Source organism: Siphateles boraxobius, unplaced genomic scaffold, assembly GCF_051911475.1.
Source record: "Siphateles boraxobius isolate OS27281-9 unplaced genomic scaffold, OSU_SipBor_1 56, whole genome shotgun sequence".
NCBI classification, from domain to species: domain Eukaryota; kingdom Metazoa; phylum Chordata; class Actinopteri; order Cypriniformes; family Leuciscidae; genus Siphateles; species Siphateles boraxobius.
In genome coordinates, this window is record NW_027509182.1 from 7,204,791 (window position 1) to 7,226,937 (window position 22,147).

Consider the following 22,147-nt stretch of genomic DNA (forward strand, 5'->3'; position numbering starts at 1 on the left):
TGATCTCTCTTAAACTTCTATTAAGAGGCACAGCATGTACCATCCCATTCCACGTAATAAAGAAAAGCTTAGAAACTACCTTCAATGTCATTCAACACACATCTAACAGAGCTCTTTAAATGCTTTTAGTGAGTAGAGCCAGTAGCCTGGCTATGCTAATCAAACAATTGAAGGTCATATGTCCCAGTATCTGCTCTCTGTCTGGGGCGAATTCACCAACCAGTTGCTCCACTTTTGCAAGGAGTAGAGAGCCCTGCAGTGATGATGTGTTTTTGTAGACCAACCTGCAAATTAGCATCACCCTATAGTCTCAACCGCCCATGGACTGTTGGTTGAATGTCTGATGCATAAGCCACACAATTTGGGAAACTGTGAGTTATCTGATTGGTTGAATTTCTACAGGATTTCCGGGAAACGTGTGTGTTGTGTTCCCTAAGGTCCGCCTGGAAACAAAGCCATTGTGACGCCAAACCTTTTGCTTGAGGCACTTAAGGTATTTTAACTTGTTTTCTGACAGGATATGGGAAGAGTATTATTGTCCAAGCCTGGCCGACGCTTTGCCAGCACTTGGAAGGATTCCCTAGTGATCCAATTATTTATTTTTTCAATTTTGGGAACTTGCATGCTGGTCTGTTATTGTAGGGACATTGACTTTACATTCCCACGCCCCTAAACATGATTTTGAACAAAACAAACTGTGATTGGTTGCTTTACATGTCAGTCAGACGGCTCTTGGACGGTCCAAGGCCAGTGAAATGTGCTATGGTCTAGACCTTCTGTTGTCAGTCTGAAGCATCACCCTGGATTTTTCCATTGGCTTCTGGATTCTTGCCGACAAATGTTTATGATTCTTACACATATTATTCGTCATGATAATCTTCACATTTCACAAATGAAAACAACTTTTATGAATCGCATTTAATATTCCCAACAACCTCTGTAGTCCCATTTAGCCACTTGTTAGCAAATACCTTTTTCAAGACATAAAAGGTTTTATAAAATCACAACAGGGTATTAATGTTGAATTTTTTTGTTTTAGAATAAAACGTAAAAATATCTTGAGCTTGTGTTCACCACAGCCCTTACTTCAGGCATTTAACCAAAAATCCTTTGACATACGAACAATGGAACCAGAAATGCTAAAATTATAATTTCTGGGATTTGGCCTACACAAATACATCATCCCTCCAGCACTCTATTACAGCACAAACATTTGCATCTTATTCATTAGCAAAATCATCACTAGGCTGAATGTGCTCAAATATCGATGTACCGTGAATTTAAGGCACTATTATTCTCTTCAGCACAAAAACGTCTCATTTATGTATAATAGGCTCATTATAAACTACTACTTATTTGCAAAACCCAGCACTATTTGTTTGATGCAATTAACATAACTCTAATACTGGCTTTGGAAAACAAGTGGTAAACATAATTTTGCAAGCAAATGGGCATGTTTTGCGATAAACCTTTGGTAAATCAAGTGTTAAAACAGTGCTTACAGTGCGTGAAAATATAAGAGCTAGCAAGATGTTTGTAACCATTGGCTACATGACAAAGTCTGCAACCAGCAGTAGCTACCAAAAGTACAGCAACTTGGCTAACTGCCGATTTAATCGCTGTCGTGTGTGTTTAGCTTTACACTCGCCTCAGCCACAGACGGCACACCCACAGACCGCCCACAGTCCATTCACAGACCGTCTCATGCATATTGCACAAAGCTAGCAATATACAGCAGTGCTGGCTGAAATTCCTATTCCAATCAGATTTGCAATTCCGGTCTAATTAACTGGCTTTATGCAATTTACAAATGTCATGATGCAAAGGAGTCCAACAGGGAACAGCCATGTTTTTAAGATACCAGGCTACTTCAGTTAGAATTTGAAAGGAAGATCTAGCCTGCATTGCAAGGTTTGTGCTGTCAAATCTTTGATAGATAATCTTTTGATGCACCTAGTAAACAAGACATCTTTGAGCTTGTCTGTATTTTCAGCTTTATGTTTACAGATTTATATATTTTCATGCTTACTTTACCCTAAGCTGGTGAAGATGGTTGCCTGTATAATATGTAAAGTGAACCAGAGTTTATTGTAATAATCAAAAGTTTGGTTCTGCACAACTTGCTTCAGACAGTCATTTGTGCTTTTCTTGATTTTTGGTTGAATGTTTTTTCGAACTTGGGATCAAATTTGATCGACATATAGATACTGACATATTGTCAACCCATTATGAACAAATTAGCATTTAGAAATGTAACTCAAGACACTGCAATAAAGATAAATGATTTTCTTTTTGTAAATCTAGCTGAGAACGCAGTTCCCTGACTGATTCCATGCTGTTCTTTTATAAAGAGCTGTGGAAACAGATGCTTGTGTAGAACACTTAAGCTCTGCCGTCAATCAGCCTCCCGCTGTCAGCTGGCTCTTCTGAAGCGCTGTTCTCTGAAGAACCTGATTCAGGGCCTGTTCTGTCGCGTCATGGCAGCCATCAGTCTGACAAGCCTCAATCACAACACTGACATTTTGCGCAGTCTAAAGAGAGGATTGTAGGAATTACCAGAGCATGGCCATTACATAAAAAGATCAGGGAAACACTGTAGGTAAGAGAGAGCTATTGTTCCCTGCACATCACCTTTCATTTCACTGAATTCATTTGGTATTGGAAAAAATAGCTTGAACTAGCATAGTAAACTGTTTCAGGACCATGGACAGTGTCGGGGCAAGACATTTGCCACACATATATGTCCTGTTTTTGCACACATTTTCTACTAATTGTATGGCTAATGGCTATTCAAGAATTTGTGATGTTTATTTATCTAAAACTAATGTTTTCCCTTTTTATACCTATGTAAGGTCTACTATGTTAAAAGAATCAACAGTACAGTATGTTACACAGTTAGTATGACTGATCAGATTTAATACTGATATACTGTACACTTCTGTTTATTTTTTGACACGTTTATTCAGCAAGGATGCATTAAACTGATCAAAAGTGACAATAAAAACACCTTAAAGCTGCAGTAGGGAGTTTTGAGAAAACGTTGACTTAGCCTGAAAATTTGAAGAAGCACAACTTACAGGTCCAACCCCCTTGCTCTCTGCTGCGCTACAGCCCTCCCTCCACAGCTCCTCCCCCACAGCGGAGCCTGCCGTGAACGCGCAGGCCAGTCAGCAGGACCACCGATGACGGCGGATTATAAACAGTTATGGAACATTCACTAATAGGGACGAAACATCAACAATATGCTTTACATTGACTATGGCCTGCCCATACTTTGACTACAAACTTGGTCCTCAAATCATTATGTATTTTGCAATACATATAAATTTATAACGTTGCACTCTTTCTATAAGTTATAAATAGTAAGATAACGTTAAAGGATTAGTTCACGTTTTAAAAAACCTTTGCTGATAATTTACTCACCCCCATGTCATCCAAGATGTCCATGTCTTTCTTTCTTCAGTCGAAAAGAAATTAAGGTTTTTGATGAAAACATTCCAGGCTTTTTCTCCATATAATGGACTTCAATAGGAGACAAACGTTTCAAGGTCCAAATGACAGTTTCAGTGCAGCTCAAAGGGCTTTAAACGATACCAGACTATGAATAAGGGTCTTATCTTGCGAAACGATCGGTCATTTCAAAAATAAATAAAAAACTTTAAGTTTTATAAGCACAAATGCTCGCCTTGCTCTGTTCTGTGATGGACGTTCGTGATCCTGTTCGAACTCGTTCATCAAAATGAACAAATCTTTTTTCGAGTCATTTCGTTCGTTGAATGAACGAAATGACTCAAAAAAGATTCTTTCATTTTTGGATGAACGAGTTCGAACAGGAGAGTTACGAACGACGGTACGCTCTCGTGCTGTGCAAGAGACGGGTGATCAGCGCGTACACGAGCGTGATTGACACTGCTAAGAAATTCCTCCTGGCTCTGATTGGTTGTTTCTGACCGGGAGCGGTGTATTTCTGCAAATGGCAATAGGACCACTGGGAGGAGCCAGAGGAGCTTGATTTTTTCACAGATTATCTGTCTCATATTCTACTGTCAGGACATAATGACAGTTTTAACAAATATTTGTTTACAAAAGTTACCTACTGGAGCTTTAAAAAATCAATTTTTATAAAAATATGAAGCAGCACGATTGTTTTCAAAATTGATCATCATAAATATTTCTTGAGCTGGAAATCGGCATATTAGAATGATTTCTGAAGGATCATGTGACGCTGAGTAATGATGCTGAAAATTCAGCTTTGCGTTACAGGAATAAATTACATTTTTAAAATATTTTAAAATAGAAAACAGTTATTTTAAATTGTAATAATATTTCACAATATTTCAGGATTTACTGTATTTTTGATCAAATAAATTCAGCCTTGGTGAGCATAAGAGACTTTAACAAAAAATGTTAATCAATCTTACCAACCCTAAACTTTTTAAAGGTGGTGTATTGTTTCAGTGTGCTGAATTATTACCATAGTCATGTCATCACTTCAATAAACATAGTACTTTATAGTAAGTGAGCAACAGTGTTTTGATTTTGGCTTGATTGGCATTAGAGTTGGGCTATACTGAAAGCAATATAGTTTCCAACCCATGATCAACCTTTGAGTTCACTTAATTCATATGGCAAAGTCAGAATATAGCGCAGGACCACGGACAGCGCTGGATTCTTCAGTCTTTTAAATCTAGCTCCTATTGGCTGTTCTTGAAATGATCAGACTGTGAGTAGCATGTGTGGCAAACATGGTTAGAATGACCTTACTGTATTTAATATCACCAGAAGATCAATACAAAAAGTAATGTTTTGTGGAATGAGTGTTGCAGGTGGTTGGATATGAGCCGAGGTGGGGTGTCGGGGTGAATGTGTTGGTATTCCATGATAAGCGCCGATCCAGAGACATGCACCGTAAGAACACACAGGGGATTACAGGGGTTTACACATCCAGAAATACAGATAATGGGGTATTTGTAATCAGAGCAGAACCATCACAAAAACAACATTTGCCTTACCAGGAATTTTCCTGCTGGTGTTTATATGGAGATTACTCCTGCTTACATCACTTTGTGATTGAATGAAATTTACAGCCTGTAAATAAAATGTTGTGCTACATGTTCCTACTTTATTTTAAGTATCCTACAATCCTAAATATTGAAAATGACAATTGAATTTAAATTGGAGAAATATAAAACTATTGATTTGAATGTTTATTATATAAAAACAATGTTTGTTTTTTTAAGTTGACTGCAAAATATGCAAATATATACAAATATTTAAGTAGTTTGAGAGCATAGGGAGACAGACTCTATTACTGTACGTCATTTGCAGTGCTTCATTTGAGAGGGCAGAAGCTAAAGGCTCTTCTACCTTGATTTTGTTGACGCAGTTCTTTGATTGGTAGAGATTTCTTTGCAGAAACATGGGTAATATAGTTTTTCACGTGGAATACTGCTATTAAACATAAAATAAATTGTGCTGATGGCTTCAACAAAACCATATACCATCAATTAGCAATTAGTAGGCCACAGCACGTCTTTCTTTAAGCGTTTATAAGTTATCATTAAAAATCAATTCCACTATAGAGAAAATAAATGGGATTTTTACTTCCAGATCCCAACAGTTTCGCTCTATAGAGTTTGTTGTCAGTGCATGTTACTAAGCTCATGATTTAGATACTCCTAATAATCACGATTATAAGCAGCACCCACTCCACTTTCATTGGACACCACTGAAATACTTTGATCTGGACTGCTGTGAACAAGACAAGTGGATTGAATATTAACCCTTTCACACGTAAGTTTAAAATATTCTAACTGACCCCCCCAGGATTATTATTGCCGCTTCCATAGCCATCAGTGTGTATTTTACAAACTCAAAATCATTGTTTTGCTAGTACTTGTGTGTATTTAAATATCTGAAACCTAAAATAAACATTATGTGGTTGAAAACACTCAATAGTTGTGATATATGACAGCACTGAGTGCGTACTTCTCTGGCTCAGCGCCAGCAAACTCGCGAAAGCACATTTGAATTCAGCAGTTGATCACGTGATGCACTGACCATTCTAATCACACCGGTGTGATCGTATGCTCCAGGGACCAGCCAAGACTGATCACACCGGTGTGATCGTACGTGCGAAAGGGTTAACAGTGTTGTTGGACTGTGTATCATCCACTGATCTATATAGAATGACTGGATAGCTCATGACGTCATAAACAGTGAAGCCACCGCGCCGCCATATTGGTATTCCCTAGTGAGCTCACGCGTTCTGTTGAATCAATAGGAAATTGTATGATTTGACGGAAAAAACATTGCCTAACGAGACACAGTTTTTAAATCTAAAGTATCCCTGTACATTCTCACAATGCAAACATCCTAAGCATTTAAATGGGTATTTGTTTAAAGTCGGAAAACTTTCCAGCTTATTAAAAAACGGCAATTTCTTTGCAAAAGTAATAAAAAGCTGTATGAGAACACTAGTCGGCCTTCACTGAAGAGCTAGCTTCACAGGTAAGAAAAACAGTTTGATACTATTAATTATATAGTGAATGCTAAAGACCTATATTTTTGTGAATTGGTGAATATTCAGGTGAATATTGTTTAGTGGCCACAAATTAATAATACCTCAGCACCTTATACTAATTTGTTCCCTCGTTTTACTATATTGTGGCAACGTTGTAATTCGTTAAATCAAAGCGAGGGAGGGAATTAGTTCAACGTGTCCACGATTTATTAAAACGAGGGAACAAAGTCGTCGTAACAACGAATTATTTAGATCAGTGGACAGGGCGCATAAGAACCAGCAGAGAAAGAGAGCCCCGGCCGCGCGATTGTGTTTTATAGATTAATAGTTTGTTCAGGTAAAGTGTTTGCTTAGCAAGTACATGTTCAGGAAATGCATAATACAAATTGTATGGGTTAATGTAACGGTAAACTGACTCTGCACAAAGCTCTTTTGAAGCTGTTAAATGGTGTCGCTATTGGACACTTAATTGTGATTATTGCTGCTCTGATGTTTCTTATAGGCTACTGTTGACTGTTTTATCATTGCTTGTTAAAGAAGCAGCAGCATTACCGTTACTCTTGCCTCGGAGAAAACAACACGGGCATAGCGACAATTTTGCATATAAATAACTACTTATAGGGCTTGAATTACAACCTGAGGCAGTTTTTCTACGTCCTTTTGTGAACGTCGTTTTACACTTGTATGCTGCTCAGCGGTTGGTTCATCTTTAAAGTGCCGTCGGGCCTACCAATCTCTGTATAACGGGCGTTGGAGCCCTCTGCTGGTAGGGAATCGTAAGATGGCCGCTCGAGCACTTCCGGTGGCTTCACTGTCTGATGGCAGTTTAGAACGTCATGAGCTATCCAGTCGTTATATAGATCAGTGGTATCATCACCCTTGGAATGCCGCTCAGCCAATCAGATTTAAGAACCGGAACTGTTATAAACTGAAATATATATGATCTACAAGTCGCCACCAAAGTCATTTATCAGAATAATAAGTGCCAGGCCATTCGTCCTTCTGAGCAGACAAACCTGATGAGAAAGAGAAATGTAACCATTCATTCATTCATCCCTCACAAAGGTGCCTTCCAAGATCCATTTCTGTGCACATATTAGCCATATTGTGTTTCACACAAGGACACATCTGCTCCGACCTTAACGCTCACTGCAGCCAGACGCAGCCTTTTCAAACCACAGCCTCCATTAAAGAAAACCTCCCCAATTCAACGGCACGATTCACCCATCGCCATTTTCCCAGGGTTCTGCCACCGCCGGCCCAATGTTCCCCCCTCCATCAACTCAATTAAAGTAACCTGTCTGTGATCTGCTCTTTCTCTCGGTGAACTGACAGCTCCGAAAGGGTCATCCTTATTAGCTCTGAATGTCGTGGGGTTACAGGCTCACCAGGAGTGTTCGCTCTATGATGTAAGCGAGGACTGTGTCACATCATCACTGGAACGAGAGGAGGTCACCAACCTCTGCACACATTACTGAGAACGCATTGAACACGCTCTGACTATTCCATTATGTACATTTTGACCCTGTGATTTGTGGTTGTGGGTATTTTTTTAAACAAATTTAAAGGGTGTCTCTTCCATAGGATAGTCCACCCAAAAATTTTAATTCTGTCATCATTTATTCACCCTCATGTCATTAGTAACCTGTATGACTTTCTTTATATATTTTGAAGAATGTTGGTAACAGTTTTGGATCCCATTGACTTTCATTATATGGACAAAAATACAATGTAAGTCAATTGGTGTTTGGTTACAAACCGGCATAACTTTTTTTTTTCTGCAGGACTAAAAAATAGATATTTTGAATAATGTTTGTAATCAAACAGTTTCGATTTTCACTGGCATCCGTTATATTTACAAAAATATAATGAAGTATAATGGAAGTTGTGGCGAAGGACGGCCGAGGGACGTGAGAGAACGGCGCGAGGCCGGTGGTGCGATTGCTAATGAGCAACACCTGTGAAGCACACCGGTCTCGCATCTCTCACGGAGGAGCGGAAGCATAAAGGAGGAGCGACGACGTTGATGATCGAGAGAGGAACAGGCCTGGTTTTACGTTGTGTTTTGGTTTTTGTATTTGTATTTTATTTTAGCCAGCAGTCGTCCGCGAGGGGCTGCTGGCAGTTATATTTATTTTCGTAGCCAGCAGTCGTCCACGAGGGGCTGCTGGCAGTATTTTGGTTTGTTTGTTTTATTTTAAATAAAGTTTCTTTGATTGTTCGCCGGTTCCCGCCTCCTTCTTCCCTGAACACTGCTATACTGGTGCCGAAACCTGGGAAGAGGGAGGAACGCGATGTCAGAGAGTCCCCGCCGCTGTGGAGAATCCGCGGTGGCATCGAGCATGGTGCCATGGAGGCTCGAGGCGGTGCGCTGGAGTGAGTTGCCGGTGGGACGGTCGAGCTCGCTGCCGGCCGCCTGGGTATTGGAGGGGCGGCTGCCATCCGGGAGGGAGAGGAGTCGCCAGCACCGTGGGCCGGAGCCTGCTGCCGTCCACCAGCGAAGGGGAGGAGCAGGGAGCGGGGGACTCCTGCCGTCTGCCAAAGGCACCCGAGGAGCCGTCGCCGTCCACCGGGCGGCGGAGGAGCGTTGAGCCGTCCACCGAGGGCTACCCAGCGTCACCGCCAGGCACCACGGAGGAGATCGCCCAGCTGGTGGGGGACCAGATGGCAGCGCGTTGTGGGAACCGGACCAAGTTTTTTTGTTTTGTTTTTCTCTGTCCCCTCTCTCGATCTGTCGCTCCTCATGCTTCCGTCTCCGTTTCCCTCGGCTTGTCGGTCCATACCCCCCAGGGATCGCTGCCGCCGGGGGGGGGGGGGGAGTAGGCACAGGCTCGTGGGTACCCCCGGCCTGTGAGGGGCGATGGGGGTATGTGGCGAAGGACGGTGGTGCGATTGCTAATGAGCAACACCTGTGTAGCACACCGGTCTCGCATCTCTCACGGAGGAGCGGAAGCATAAAGGAGGAGCGACGACGTTGATGATCGAGAGAGGAACAGGCCTGTATTTTAGTTGTGTTTTGTTTTTGTATTTTATTTTAGCCAGCAGTCGTCCGCGAGGGGCTGCTGGCAGTTATATTTCATTTCACTAGCCAGCAGTCGTCCTCGAGGGCTGCTGGCGGTATTTTGGTTTGTTTGTTTTATTTTAAATAAAGTATGTTTGATTGTTCGCCGGTTCCCACCTCCTTCTTCCCTGAACATTGCTACAGAAGTCAATGGGAACCGAAACTATTTGGTTACCAGCATTCTTCAAAAAGTTCTGAGGAAAAAAAGAGTCATGCAGGTTTAGAATGACATGAGGATGATAGCAGATTTCTAAATTTTGGGTGAACTATTCCTATTCCAAGGCACGCTTGTTGAATAAATGGATATCATATGTATGAATGTCATTGCATTAGATAAAATGTCAAACCAAATGACATTTATTTTAAAGAAAGCACACTTTTCAAGCAAAGTATTTCATTAAAATAGAATAAAAATGGCATTGATATACTGCTTAAAAGTAAGATAAAACAGTCAATGTTACATTTATCAGTGATTTTGTTATTATTTATCCTCTATATTTAACTGGAATCTGTTCACCAAACATGCAGGCATATTCAACAAGAAGTGTTTTCATGCCTCGATTCTTTGGGTGCATTTGTCAAGAGTTTGCTCCTTAAACAGAAATGAAGCATTAAACTAGATAAACGGATACTTAATTGAACCCCCAGGCAGAAAATTAACATGCTACTTTTTAATGAAATGATATTAATTCTCATTATTTGTTTGGCCCGTGGTGTCGCTCTCTGACGTGCCAGTCAGTACACATTCAAAAGTGTTACAATAAGTTTTATTTGACTGACGTATTCCACCTCCAACTTTTCTCTCTTAGTTGATTTTCCTGTTTTAAATGATGTGATGTGTTCTTGTGTAATTTATGGGCACTAAGTACAACTTTCCAAATGGGAATTTATTTAGAACAAAGATGCTGCTCTGACATCCTCTGAAGATAAAATCGGGGGTTGATCTAACAGCATTTACTTTTTCTTTCTTTTTTTGCTGTGAAACACCTCTGAACACTCCATCACTTCATGACAGCTAAATTTAGGGTTGTACTGACTATCAGATTGAGTCACACAGATTAAAAAAATAAAAATATCTACATTTAAACAAATCAGTGGGCACAACTCGACGTAATTAAAAAGAATTCAAACCTCCTGTGTGCTTTCTCTTTCCTCTCTTTCATTTTCACACGCTGTTTATCTTGTGCATCATGTTTTTTGTGTTGTCTGTTTTCCAAACTTATGCTCTGTTTTATGCTCTTTCTTCCACCTTTTCTATCTTGCATGCACACTTTTCTCTCTCTGCATGACTTGGCTGCATGCTGTAAATTGTTGTGGAGTGTAGCTCCCTGTACCCAGATACAAAAAGGTAAGTTGTATTACTCTTTATTGACTACTTCTCCACTTCCCAAGCAAATTTCCCACCTCTCCTGTTGAACTTCCTGTGACTCATTTGGCATAATTTTGTCCCTTTACTGTTGCCATTGTTCCTTTTTGTTGGCTCACTCATTGTTCCACTGACAAGACAGATTATCTTCCATTAAGACAAAGTGCTTACCCATGAGCAGATGTCAGCATTATGTTAATTAATGGCTGTTTATTAAGTATTTATGATGAATGATACATTTATCACAGGTTAGTTCGTTTCTAGTTCTTTGCCATGTAAAGGTACATTTCACTCTTGATTGGTAATTTTTCACTGTGAAGCGCAAAGAGGCTGCATCGCTCTCATTTGTTCTCTTGCGAGTAGGTGGTGGTTTATATGCATGTGGTCTTAAGTTTAGGAGACAAGATATGTCTGTGGCCATGGCTCGCCCCCATACATATATTCAAGGCTTAAGAATGAGATGAATGCAATGGGCGCTTTCACTCCCATGTGGGTATTAATTTATCTTTGTGTCTGACATGGAGCAAAGCAGCCGCCTGTTTATAGTGCCTGTGTGCACTACCATAAATCAGGTAGAAGGAGAGAGAGTGTATGTGTGTGTGTGTGGGCAGGCGGGCGGGCAGGCGTGCGTGCGTGTGTGTTTGTGAGAGGGGTTTGGCTATACTTGTGAGGGCCAAATGTCCTCACTTATAAGGTGAAATATTATGACAACCGACTCGTTAGGACATTTTACTGGTCTTCACTAATTAAAAAAATGCTTATAAATTCTGTGATGTTTTGGGGTAGGGGTTGGGTTTGGGGATATAAAAAATATCATTAACCTGATATAAAATCAATGGAAGTCTATGCAATGTTCTTATAATATAGTGAAACAATTGTGTGTGTGGTCTGGTAGACCCTACATTATGGGGACAAAAAATCTTGTGTTTGAGCTAGTTGTTGACATGTTGCACCACTCAAACAAACATAGCAATGTTCTGAAAGAGGCCGTATGTACACTCTTTGGAAAAAGTCAACCTACAAATAGCTATTTAGTCTCTCCACAATAAACCGGTATAGGAGAAAGTGTTAAACAATCCCTGGGTCCTACTTATTAATATGTTACTCTTGTATTTATTCTCTCACTTCCTCCCTCCCTGTGTTTATCAAGCCCACCTCCAGCCTGTACTAATATTTTTCCGTTGTGCATTATGGCTATGTACTATGTGGCTCAATGGCATTTGGAGCCCGTACAGCTCTCACCCATTGAGAGTCATCTGTGCTGGAACCTCCATCTGCTCTTGTGAAACACACTTGATTTCGACCAGCCCTTCCCTTTTACAGAATCTCATCCTTTTCATTTTTAAGTGCAGACCTTCTCCAACAGGATGTTTGTGCGGAAGAATAAAGAGATATAATTTGGCAGATGAAACATTTCTGACTAGTTAGCCGTTGATTGTGAGATGGGAAATGCCATCCTTGGCAGCGTGGCAGCAGTAAGTAAAGCGGTATGAATGAGTGGGTGCGCACGCGGCTTTCACAGGCACTCGCTGATGCACGCCGCCCATCTCCTTTCACACTGGTCATTTCTCCTGCTTCCCCATAATTATGATCAACCATCCATTCACTGGCAACACTGCAATCGGATGCCCCATAACACATTTATTGTTGGCTTGGTTTTCAGGAGACCTCCGCCTCTCTGTTTTATGCCTATCCTGAATAGTCGAGGTCAGCTGGGACATTAAAAAAGCAAATTAAGGTTACGCCCACTCCCCCTCCTCCAATCGGCTTGCAGGTACCAGACAGACCTTTGGTGAAGAGTTTAGTTTCTCTGTGTTTAACGTAACCTTCAATATTGTATGAGAAAGGAACATTGCACAGTATTAAATCAGGCGGCCGTATTTCTTTATGGATCTACTCTGAGCAGACGGGCTACTGTTTACCAGACACCCATATATCACGCAACCCTGAGACGCAAGACAAATCCTGAATTACACTGAGTGCCTGGTGCAACACTAAGTGAAGATAACTCCGTTTCCTTTCAGGCGCTCACGTTCGACGTAGTCGACGTGTCGACTGATTGGGATCACTCCAGGGAGCCTGTCATCTTCGAGTACTGTTAAAACTAGCCAATGCACATTGGCGATTGGAAATGGATGCACACACTAGTTGCCTTTTGCTTCGGAGCCAATAGTTCTGATGTCTCTGAAGAGTGCTGTTGTTATACAACGAGCGAGTGTGTCAGTGTTCTTCTAGAAAGACTCTCTTGGTGCTGGTAGTTCTAAAGTGCAGTGCAGCAGGGATCACGAGCTTTGAAGCTCACAACTGCTGTTTTTACAGCAAGCAGATTTCTGTGTTTGTGTGTGTTGACGACTGGTTGAGGGCGGAAAAGTGAGTGCTTCACTATTTCAGTTCGCTGATTTAGTGTTGCCGCGGTCATTCCCTGCGTGCTCCGGTATTGGTGACGGGTCCCATTTCTAGAAGGGCAACACGAGTGAGTTTGCGTCTTTTTCAAGATGCCATTCCATCCGCGCGTTTCTGGGTGCGGTAGCACAACTGTGCTAAAGTCAGAGAAGAGATGGAGTAGGTCTTGCTAGTTTCCCCCTTATTGGCCCAACCAGACCTCTCCTCTCAACAGCCCTTCCGGACTCCTTCCTCTGAGTACATTCTCAGGGATGGGGCATGATGGCACCCGCATTTAGACCAGGGAGACTTCCAGGTCTGGTTCTAAGAAGAACGAGACGCGGAGGTTCTGGTTACTACCGCAATAATTTTTATGCCGTAGAGACCATCAATCCTGTGAGAGCACCCTCTCAAATGAGGCTTGTTCCCCCTTAGAAGTAGAACCTATTCGTTGAATTGAGTCTTCTATCCGTGACGAGATCCGAAGGTGTTTGATCACTTCAGTGCTTTCTTTTTTGCTAATGGGTTGGAGCGAGGGCTGTCTCCTCCACCTCAAAATGTTGTTGCCTCTGTTTTGACACACATCAGGATGCAGTGGATACAGTTCCGTTGGAAGCACAACTTGATCGTCAGGTTCCTGAGGGGAGCAAGGAGAAACTGCATCTGCCTTGCTCTTTACCCTCTTGGGACTTATCTTTGGTGCTACCGCACTGCAGAGACCTCCCTTGAGCCCTGCAGGTAGTGAGTTAAAAATCATGTTTTTAGAGAAACAGTTCTCCTGCTTGCTTGGTCTATCTAGAGGGTAGGGACTTACACGCATTTTCAGTCAACGAATCGTGCCTTGAATTCGGGCCGGCAAACCTTTTAAGATATTTGACACCCCGACCTGGATATGTGCCCAAGGTTCAGACCCTTCTTACGGGACCAGGTGGTGAGCCTGCAAGCGCTGCCCCAGAGGAGGCAGACCCAGCCCTGGCTTTTCTCTGTCTTTCCGCTCCATTGCGGTTATACGTGGGCGACACCTATCATGTTCGCTAGAGAACTAGCCTATGTGATGAACCGCTGCTTCCCGTGGGCTCCCTTCACATGAAGTAAGTTTCACTGTAAGCCTGGTTCGAAGTGTCGGCTTGCTGTACCATTCCCCTCCTATGGACTGAATACGTCCGCAATTTTTGCTCCAGTGAGTTTCCCTTATTAGCCGAACCCTGAAGAGTTCCTCCATACCCACGTCCCAACGGACGTGGCGGAGTGATCCCTACAGCGATCCCAAATATGTATTCTTCCACTGTACTGCTCCCTGCGGCGAGCCTGTGTCTTCCCTCGGCAGAACCTGCTCTGCCATCATTGTCCAGTTGAGTCTCCCCCTGTCATAGGCTGGAGCCCCCCCAGTGGCATTCCATATGTTGTACTGCCCGGTCATCCGCCGAGTCCATATGTGTATTCTCCACATGTTTCCTCCCTTTGGGCAGGATGTGGCTACCTCAGCATATTCCTTTCCAACGAAAAGAGAACGCTTTCCCAGTGGTCTTGTGGAACAGCAGTGACTTCCCTGGCCTAAGCCATGTTCCATCTCCGTCTCAAATAATGCGGGGGATCCAGAAGGCTTTTGTCTAGGCACTGGAAGGTGGCAGCACTAGTGGCGTTTTAATTGGGATCCCAATCAGTCGGCACGTCGACTACGTCGAACATGAGCGACTGAAAGGGAACGTCTCGGTTACGTAAGTAACGGAGATGTAGTCCCGTGCCACTATTGCTGGACCACTGCTGACTCTGAGTTACGCTCTGCTCCTCAGCGAAAAATAACTAGTGCGTGCATCCCCTTCCGTATTTATACCCACGCCGTGGGGGCGAAGTGTGTGATGCATTTTACGCACACCAATGTGCATTGGCTCGTTTTAATAGTACTCGAAGATGACAGGCTCCCTGGCGTGATCCCAATCAGTCGACACGTCGACTAGGTCTCCGTTCCCTCCTTCAGGGAACAAGGGTTACATACGTAACCGAGACGTTCTTACCATCAAAAGGATATATATACTCCAAGGGTTGGCCTAATCTAACAATTTTAGGTGTATGGGAACTGGATTCATGGCAGTTGGGAGATGGACAACGCATATGTACGGTGAAAGCGAGGTTCAGTTTTGAGCTTGCCCTTATTTTGGTTACGGGTTGCGTCAGTCCTCTTCTGTAGTGGAGTGGACCTCAGAGGCTGTTTCAGCTGCAGTACCTTCAAAGAGAACAAACATCTGCAGTCTCTGCACGCACGGACGCACACACAAACATACTCACAAACACAATCACATAGAGCCGAGCAGACCTGTGGATCTTTGAAAACTGCTTTGTAGCTCTGATGAGACCGATGCGCACAGGTCGTCCTGTGATGGGCCACTAGCAGGAGGGAATAACTTAGAAGACCTGTATGACTGATATTGAATGAGAGAAATACACAAATGATATTTACATTTTTGACAAGCTGAAGTGTCATTTTTTGTTTTGTTTTTAATGATAAAAACACTTCTCCTTGACGAGTTTTATGCTAGCTGACTTCCTAGTCTGCGTAAACACAGGCTATATATTTGCCAGGCTATGCATATTGTTTCATATGTATTGAATTAGATGAGAGAAGATCTTACTTGTGTTCTGTTGGTATGCACGTGTGTGAGATGAATACGTTCCTGGACATATTACACTATTGTGTGATAAAAAAAATTACCTTGATAGGCACAATAGCTTGTCACTGGGGCAGTACCCTTAAAGAGACAATCTACCCCTAAAATATGCACATTAGTTCCTTAAAGTAGTAATATATCGCCTTATTATACTTCTCGTTTGACTTTTTAACGGTTTGCATACTGTGTTGCAGGGAAGTATGCATATTTGAACGTGGGGACTGTGCTGTTCGTTTTAGTGGCCTGACATGTCAACTTCTTGCTTAACCAATGTCATGCAGTACTTTGGGGTGAGAGTCTCTGCAATAAGTATTAATAATGACTAATTTTCTAATTTGTTTCTTTAATGAAAGACAGGTTGTGATGGAAGAAATCCCAACCCAGTTGGTTTGGTCACACTTCAGGTGCATTTTACAAAACTATTTGTAAAGATGTTTTTCTAAAACCTCGGGGGAAAAAATGCTACTTATGCTAATATCACAGTCCAATTTTGCGTGACTAGACTAGGCACCTTTTTTTTTTTTTGCCCGTCACCCCTCCTGCCATGTTCCTTTGCCCATGCAGAGAACTTGTCAGAGACTGAGAGTTTTCTCACACCCCCTCACGTTCATTTGTTTTATTTCTCAGGTGTTGTTGTTGTGTAAAATGCAACAATGATTATTTATGTCTTTATGCGCTTTACTCCACGTACCCACAAGCTAAACAAAAGTGGACAGAGAGGTGTGAAGCCCCTGCAAGCCTCTTTGACAAGTTTACACTTTATAGCTCACAGAAGCAGAAAATAACTAATTAGGATTGTGGTTCTGACAGCCCTTGTATGTTAGGCTGGAGAGGCCGGCCCTTTCTCTGGCTCTCTGATATCTGCTCATCTCACACATGACTGCACACAGCGGCGTCGGGAGAACCCTCCAGGAATCCTACCTGAGAGAAAGCCTGCTGGGAAAAGAAATGCATCACTGAAGCATGGATACATACTTGCGCAAAATCTATATTAAAAAAATCAGTTTGTGTGTGTGGCTCGTTTTAGCTTGTGATGTTCAAATGCTAAAATTCAATAGGCCATCTGACCAGGGCTTGACATTAACTTTTTTGCTCACCAGCCACTGTGGCTAGTGGTTTTCCAAAATTACTAGCCACTCAGCATTTTCACTGGCCACAATTTTGACGTTGATACCATGGTAAAAGCTGCCATATAGATATTTTAAATATTATCCCTAAAATTTGGCACCAGGTATATTAGGCTGCTGTCACTTTAAGACCTGACACACAGATCCATTATACTGTTACACATGTGTTTTCTTTCTCAGCTGTTCACTTAGAACATAACTAACTGTGTTTGCCAAGACTACTTGCCAAGACTGGCATTTTGACTGTTTAAGTGCAATAAGCAGAAGAATAGAACTCAACTTACTACTTTGAGGCGGCTTTATGTGAGCACTTTGGGTGTGAGCACAAAATCTGTGGGAATGAGTCAAATTATGCGCATTGTGCAATCTCACACCGAAATTCAAGCCCTGCAACAAGTAATGGAAGCGTTTCAGATATTTCATTATCGATATGTATCGAAAAATCTTTTTTTGTGTTTTTATAACACTACATTGCACTTAGTTTATTATTTCAGAAGCCTTCTTAAGAGACTACATTTGAAAAATTTATAATATTATACATAGAATTAAACCCGCCAAAGTGTCTAGTAGGAGTGACTGTTACACGCCACTGCTGAAATCCACTCGCATTTGACAGATATTAATGTCAAGCCCCGCTTCTGACCTAATAGAAATGGTGAGAGTTGATTCAGTGCTGTTTTCTGTGCGCAGTGTGTATAAAAAAAAAGTAGTGGCCTTTTTATATTTTGTTGTTTTTGACTTAATTTAGCTTTCATACCTCTTATCAACAGAAACACTTTTTCATTTCAGCTCTGCAATGAGATCTGAATTAAGTCGGAGATAATGTACACTCCCATTCAAAATTCTGGGGTCGGTAAGATTATTAAAATATTTTTGAAAGAATGTTCTTATGTTCACCAAGGCTATATTTATTTGATAAATATACAGTAAAAACAGTATTATTGTGAAATTTTATTACAATTTAAAATAACTGCTTTCTACTTTAATATATTTGAAAATGCAATTTATTCCTATAATTCCAGCATCATTGCTCCTTCATTAGTAATTACTCATTACAGTCTTCAGTTTCACATGATCCTTCAGAAATCATTTTAATATGCTGATTTGCTGCTCAAGAAACATTATTATCAATGTTGAAAAAAATTCTGCTGGTTAATATTTTTGTGGAAACCGTGATACATCAGGATTCTTTGATGAATAGAAAGTTCAAAAGAACAGCTTTTAATTAAAAACTTCAGTGGCTGAGGTTGTAGAGATTGCACATTAAACTGTTGCTCTTAATGGGAGACTGTCAAAGAGAAATTCTCTATTAAACAAAAATGTCATGATATCTTGGCACAGCATGTGGGAGACTCTGAAGCCATCTGGAAGATGCTTCTGTGGTCTGATGAGACCAAAATGGAGATGTTTGGTCATTAGAATAAACTGCATATTTGGCATAAGCCGAACTTTGCACATCAGAATGCTGCTCCATCCCCATGGTGAAGCACGGTGGTGGCAGCATCATGCTGTGGGAATGCCTGGCAGGCTTGTGCGGGTAGAGGGTAAGAAATGCAAATCCTAGAGGAAAACGTGATGAAGTCTGCAAGACCCAGATATACAGGAATGACTGAAAAACAAGAAGAAAAACACCTGAATGACTGGCTGTTTCAGAGTCAACAACTCAATCCAAGAATTTAGAGGTGGACTTGCTGTTCTCTCATGATGTCCATCTCTGCAAAATGGGAGAATGAATGAGGAAAAATTGCAGTGGCCAGATGTGCAAAGCTGATAGAGAACCAAACACGCACCGACTCAAGGCTGTAATTGGTTTTAACATGTTTACTTATAAGATTAGACAAATATGTTTAAGCCATTTCTTGTTGTTCTGTGGTCTTTCTAAACACTGTCTGGAATAGCCAGAAGTTCTGAACCATTTCATGAGCTACAGCTCTTGGTTTCCATGATATGTTTAATGCACAGACTTGGAAAAAATAAATAAGTAAATTCTGGCGAAAGATATTCTTGAATACATTTATTTGTAAGTGAATTCCAGGTCATCTTTACACAGAATCGTAGTGTCCATGAGAAAACCAGCTGAGAACTGCTGCAAGATCACTTTTTAAAAAAATACTCATACATTTTATTTTTGTTAAACAGAAACAGAAATTATGAGATAAAACGTTTTGGAAACACGTTATATTAGTGTCCTTGTCACTTGTACTTACCATAGTACTAACCCTAAACCAAAACTGCACCTTATTTTACAGTCCTGTTCCCCATGTACATACTATGTATACTATATACCTTATATTCCCCATAATTTCTTAGGTAAGTACACATGTGCACATACTGTGAAATAAAGTGAAACCCCAAAACCTGTTCCTAACCCTATAGTAAATAAATGTTGTTAATGAATATTACTTGATACTTAAATGTATAATTACACAGTAAGGACACTTTAAAATAGTGTAACCAAAATTTGATATACTGTATTTACAGATTTATTATAAAGAGGAAAAAAGTTTGTCCTTTGATTTATTTTTCCTTTTCTTTCTCTCACTAACTTAGAAATACGATTTTAATTTATGCCAGACGTTTCTGAAACACCTGAAGCTTTTTCAGCAGTAGCTCTCTGTGTGAATAAACTTGATTTTATAAGGTCAACTTGGCTATTGTTTACAGAAGATGATAAACCCTTCTCTTAAATTATGCTGCAAAGTTGCATTATGTAGACAGCTAAAAGGAAAACCATAATTTGGACCACAAAGGTAAATCCAGACATTGTGTGGAACATGTTCCCTTAATCAACAACATTCCCTTCCAAGGTTTCCGAGAGACAGCAGTGCTTTTATCCGATTGTGAATTTGATGAAAAAAATTAATTTATATGGCATTATTCAGTAATACCCTCTGTGATATTAATGGGCCTGAAGAACTACACAGCCCTACGCATCCGAAGTCCAATGCTACCTCACTGAATCCCACTACAAAGATGGTAATTAAGTAGTAGAGCAGAGGAGATGATGGGTGTCAGGTGTTGCAGAGGTTTTCAATGGGATCAATGTTTGCCTCACATACTCTCTGACAGCAGATAGTGTTGTCTAGCTTTGTATTGATATTTACTCTAAATCTCAGAGACCCCAAAGCTGTTTAAATAGCTCAAAAAACATCAGAATCTTATGAGAGCTGATTATATACAAAATTTCAGACAGCATTACTTTATGTAAAAATACAGCATCCTTTATTATTATTGGCACCAACACAATTGCTCAAATCTAATTTTGGATGATTGCAAGTCTGATATTACTGCGGTGATTGGGCTTTTTATGCCCTGTCCACACAGAGTGCTTGAGCTTTTTGCCATTTCTAAAATGCATGTTAATAGAAAGCTAAGAGCTGCAGGAGAGTGCTCTGCTGTCATGGCACGACATCACCTCCAGCATTTCTAATTAGCTAATTTGGCCGGATTTGAAACGCTACGTCTTGTTAGAAAAAGCAAGAGTTTGACATGAATTGGATATCTAAAACCTGTGGAATCTATCAGGCTGACATGGTGCTTTATGCTGTTGACTTCACAAGATGTCTAAAAGTGGTTGTTTTTTTCTTTCTCTCTCTGTCTCTCAGGGACTCAAACCAATGGATCACAATGGTTTGTCAGATCCCTATGTTAAGCTGCACCTGCTGCCTGGAGCTAGTAAGGTATGTGTTTTGTGTGTGTGTGTGTCTGTGTGTGTGTCTGTGTAACTAATTGCATTGGATTACACATTCCAGAGAGGCTTGTAGTTATATTCTTTAAATGTTTTAAGGCAGTGGTTCTCAACCAGGGGCCTTGACCCATTGGAAGGTCTCTGCAAACTTCCAAGGGGATCACATGATTACTTAAAATTATTCTGATTAATATATGATTACTTGTAATGTATATTATTATCAATAAAATAATAATAATTAATTAATAGTTAATTAAAGTTGAGAACCAAAGCTTTATGGCAATATGTTGATTGTTGATTTCTTATAATGAAGATTCTGATCGTCAATACAGTCTTTAAAACATGCTAAAACAGACAATGTACACACCTGTTAAACCTGTTAAAAAAGGTACTGTCTATCACTGTTCAAAATCTATATAGTTAAAATTGCATTTGAAATTACATCAGTTGTAAGGTAAATTGCTGGAGGTGTCTGTTTGTGTTTACAATTAAAATTCCTAAAATTTAGATGGTTGGATGGATGAATGGATGGATTGATAGATACTCTTTTATATTCTACCAGACATTAGACCGTTTACAGGACATTTGTTTGGATGGATAGAAGAAAAGTAGCGGATCCGCCATTGCATGCAAAGTTTATAATAAGGAAAACAAAACAAAAACAGTTTTGTTGCATATCGCTCTGTTCGCCCTCTTCTGCGACTACCGTAAAGTACACCACAACTGGGTGTATTGCCATATCTGTCTCAACATTCACCTTGCACCATCCGCATGGACCCTTCTGATGACAAAAATTACGGGCAGAATGCGAACGGCTGAAGTTACTTCAGTCTCTTGAATCTGTTATCATACACCCGGCGCAATGTAGCGCCAGGTGTGACGCAAGTGTTTTTTGCTAGTTACAGCCCGATGCAGTTATCATTTTCACGTCCTGCGCCACGTTGTTTAAATGGCAAATGCATTTGCGCCCATTTGTGCACCCATGGGCATGCTGGTCTGAAAACGAGGTGTGTTGAGGTGCATTGTTGGCATGATTCTATTCTGAGGAAACTGAAATAGACATTTCTTTTGTTATTTAAAGAGCCCGATAGTAATGTGCGCCTATAGGCGGGTCCACAACGCACGTATACTTTGTCCCGTAGATGGTCTGCTTGCGAGCTTTAACCTTGCGCACGAGCAGAAGCGTTTAGTTTTTCCATTTGCAAATTCCGCTATGTAAATAGCGAATCCGCCATGGCGCAAGCGCAACTGGCTTTTAAAGGGAATGGGAGATGAGACTCTGATTGGTTTGTTGCACGTTACGCCAAAAACACACCCGTTACTCATTAAGAGAA

The 22,147-nt window shown here is 41.0% G+C and overlaps 1 protein-coding gene across 2 annotated transcripts in view; it reads left to right on the top strand.

The window, feature by feature from the left end:
* Positions 1-22,147, top strand: part of LOC143715001 (double C2-like domain-containing protein beta) — a 92,984-nt gene that overhangs the window by 43,244 nt on the left and 27,593 nt on the right. The window contains exons 3-4 of one of the 2 annotated variants that reach the window (XM_077206570.1): positions 10,909-10,932; positions 20,731-20,805. In XM_077206570.1, the coding sequence (XP_077062685.1) occupies positions 10,909-10,932; positions 20,731-20,805 (99 nt within the window). The remainder of the gene's footprint in view (positions 1-10,908; positions 10,933-20,730; positions 20,806-22,147) is intronic. The other variant, XM_077206572.1, reaches the window with a different exon arrangement.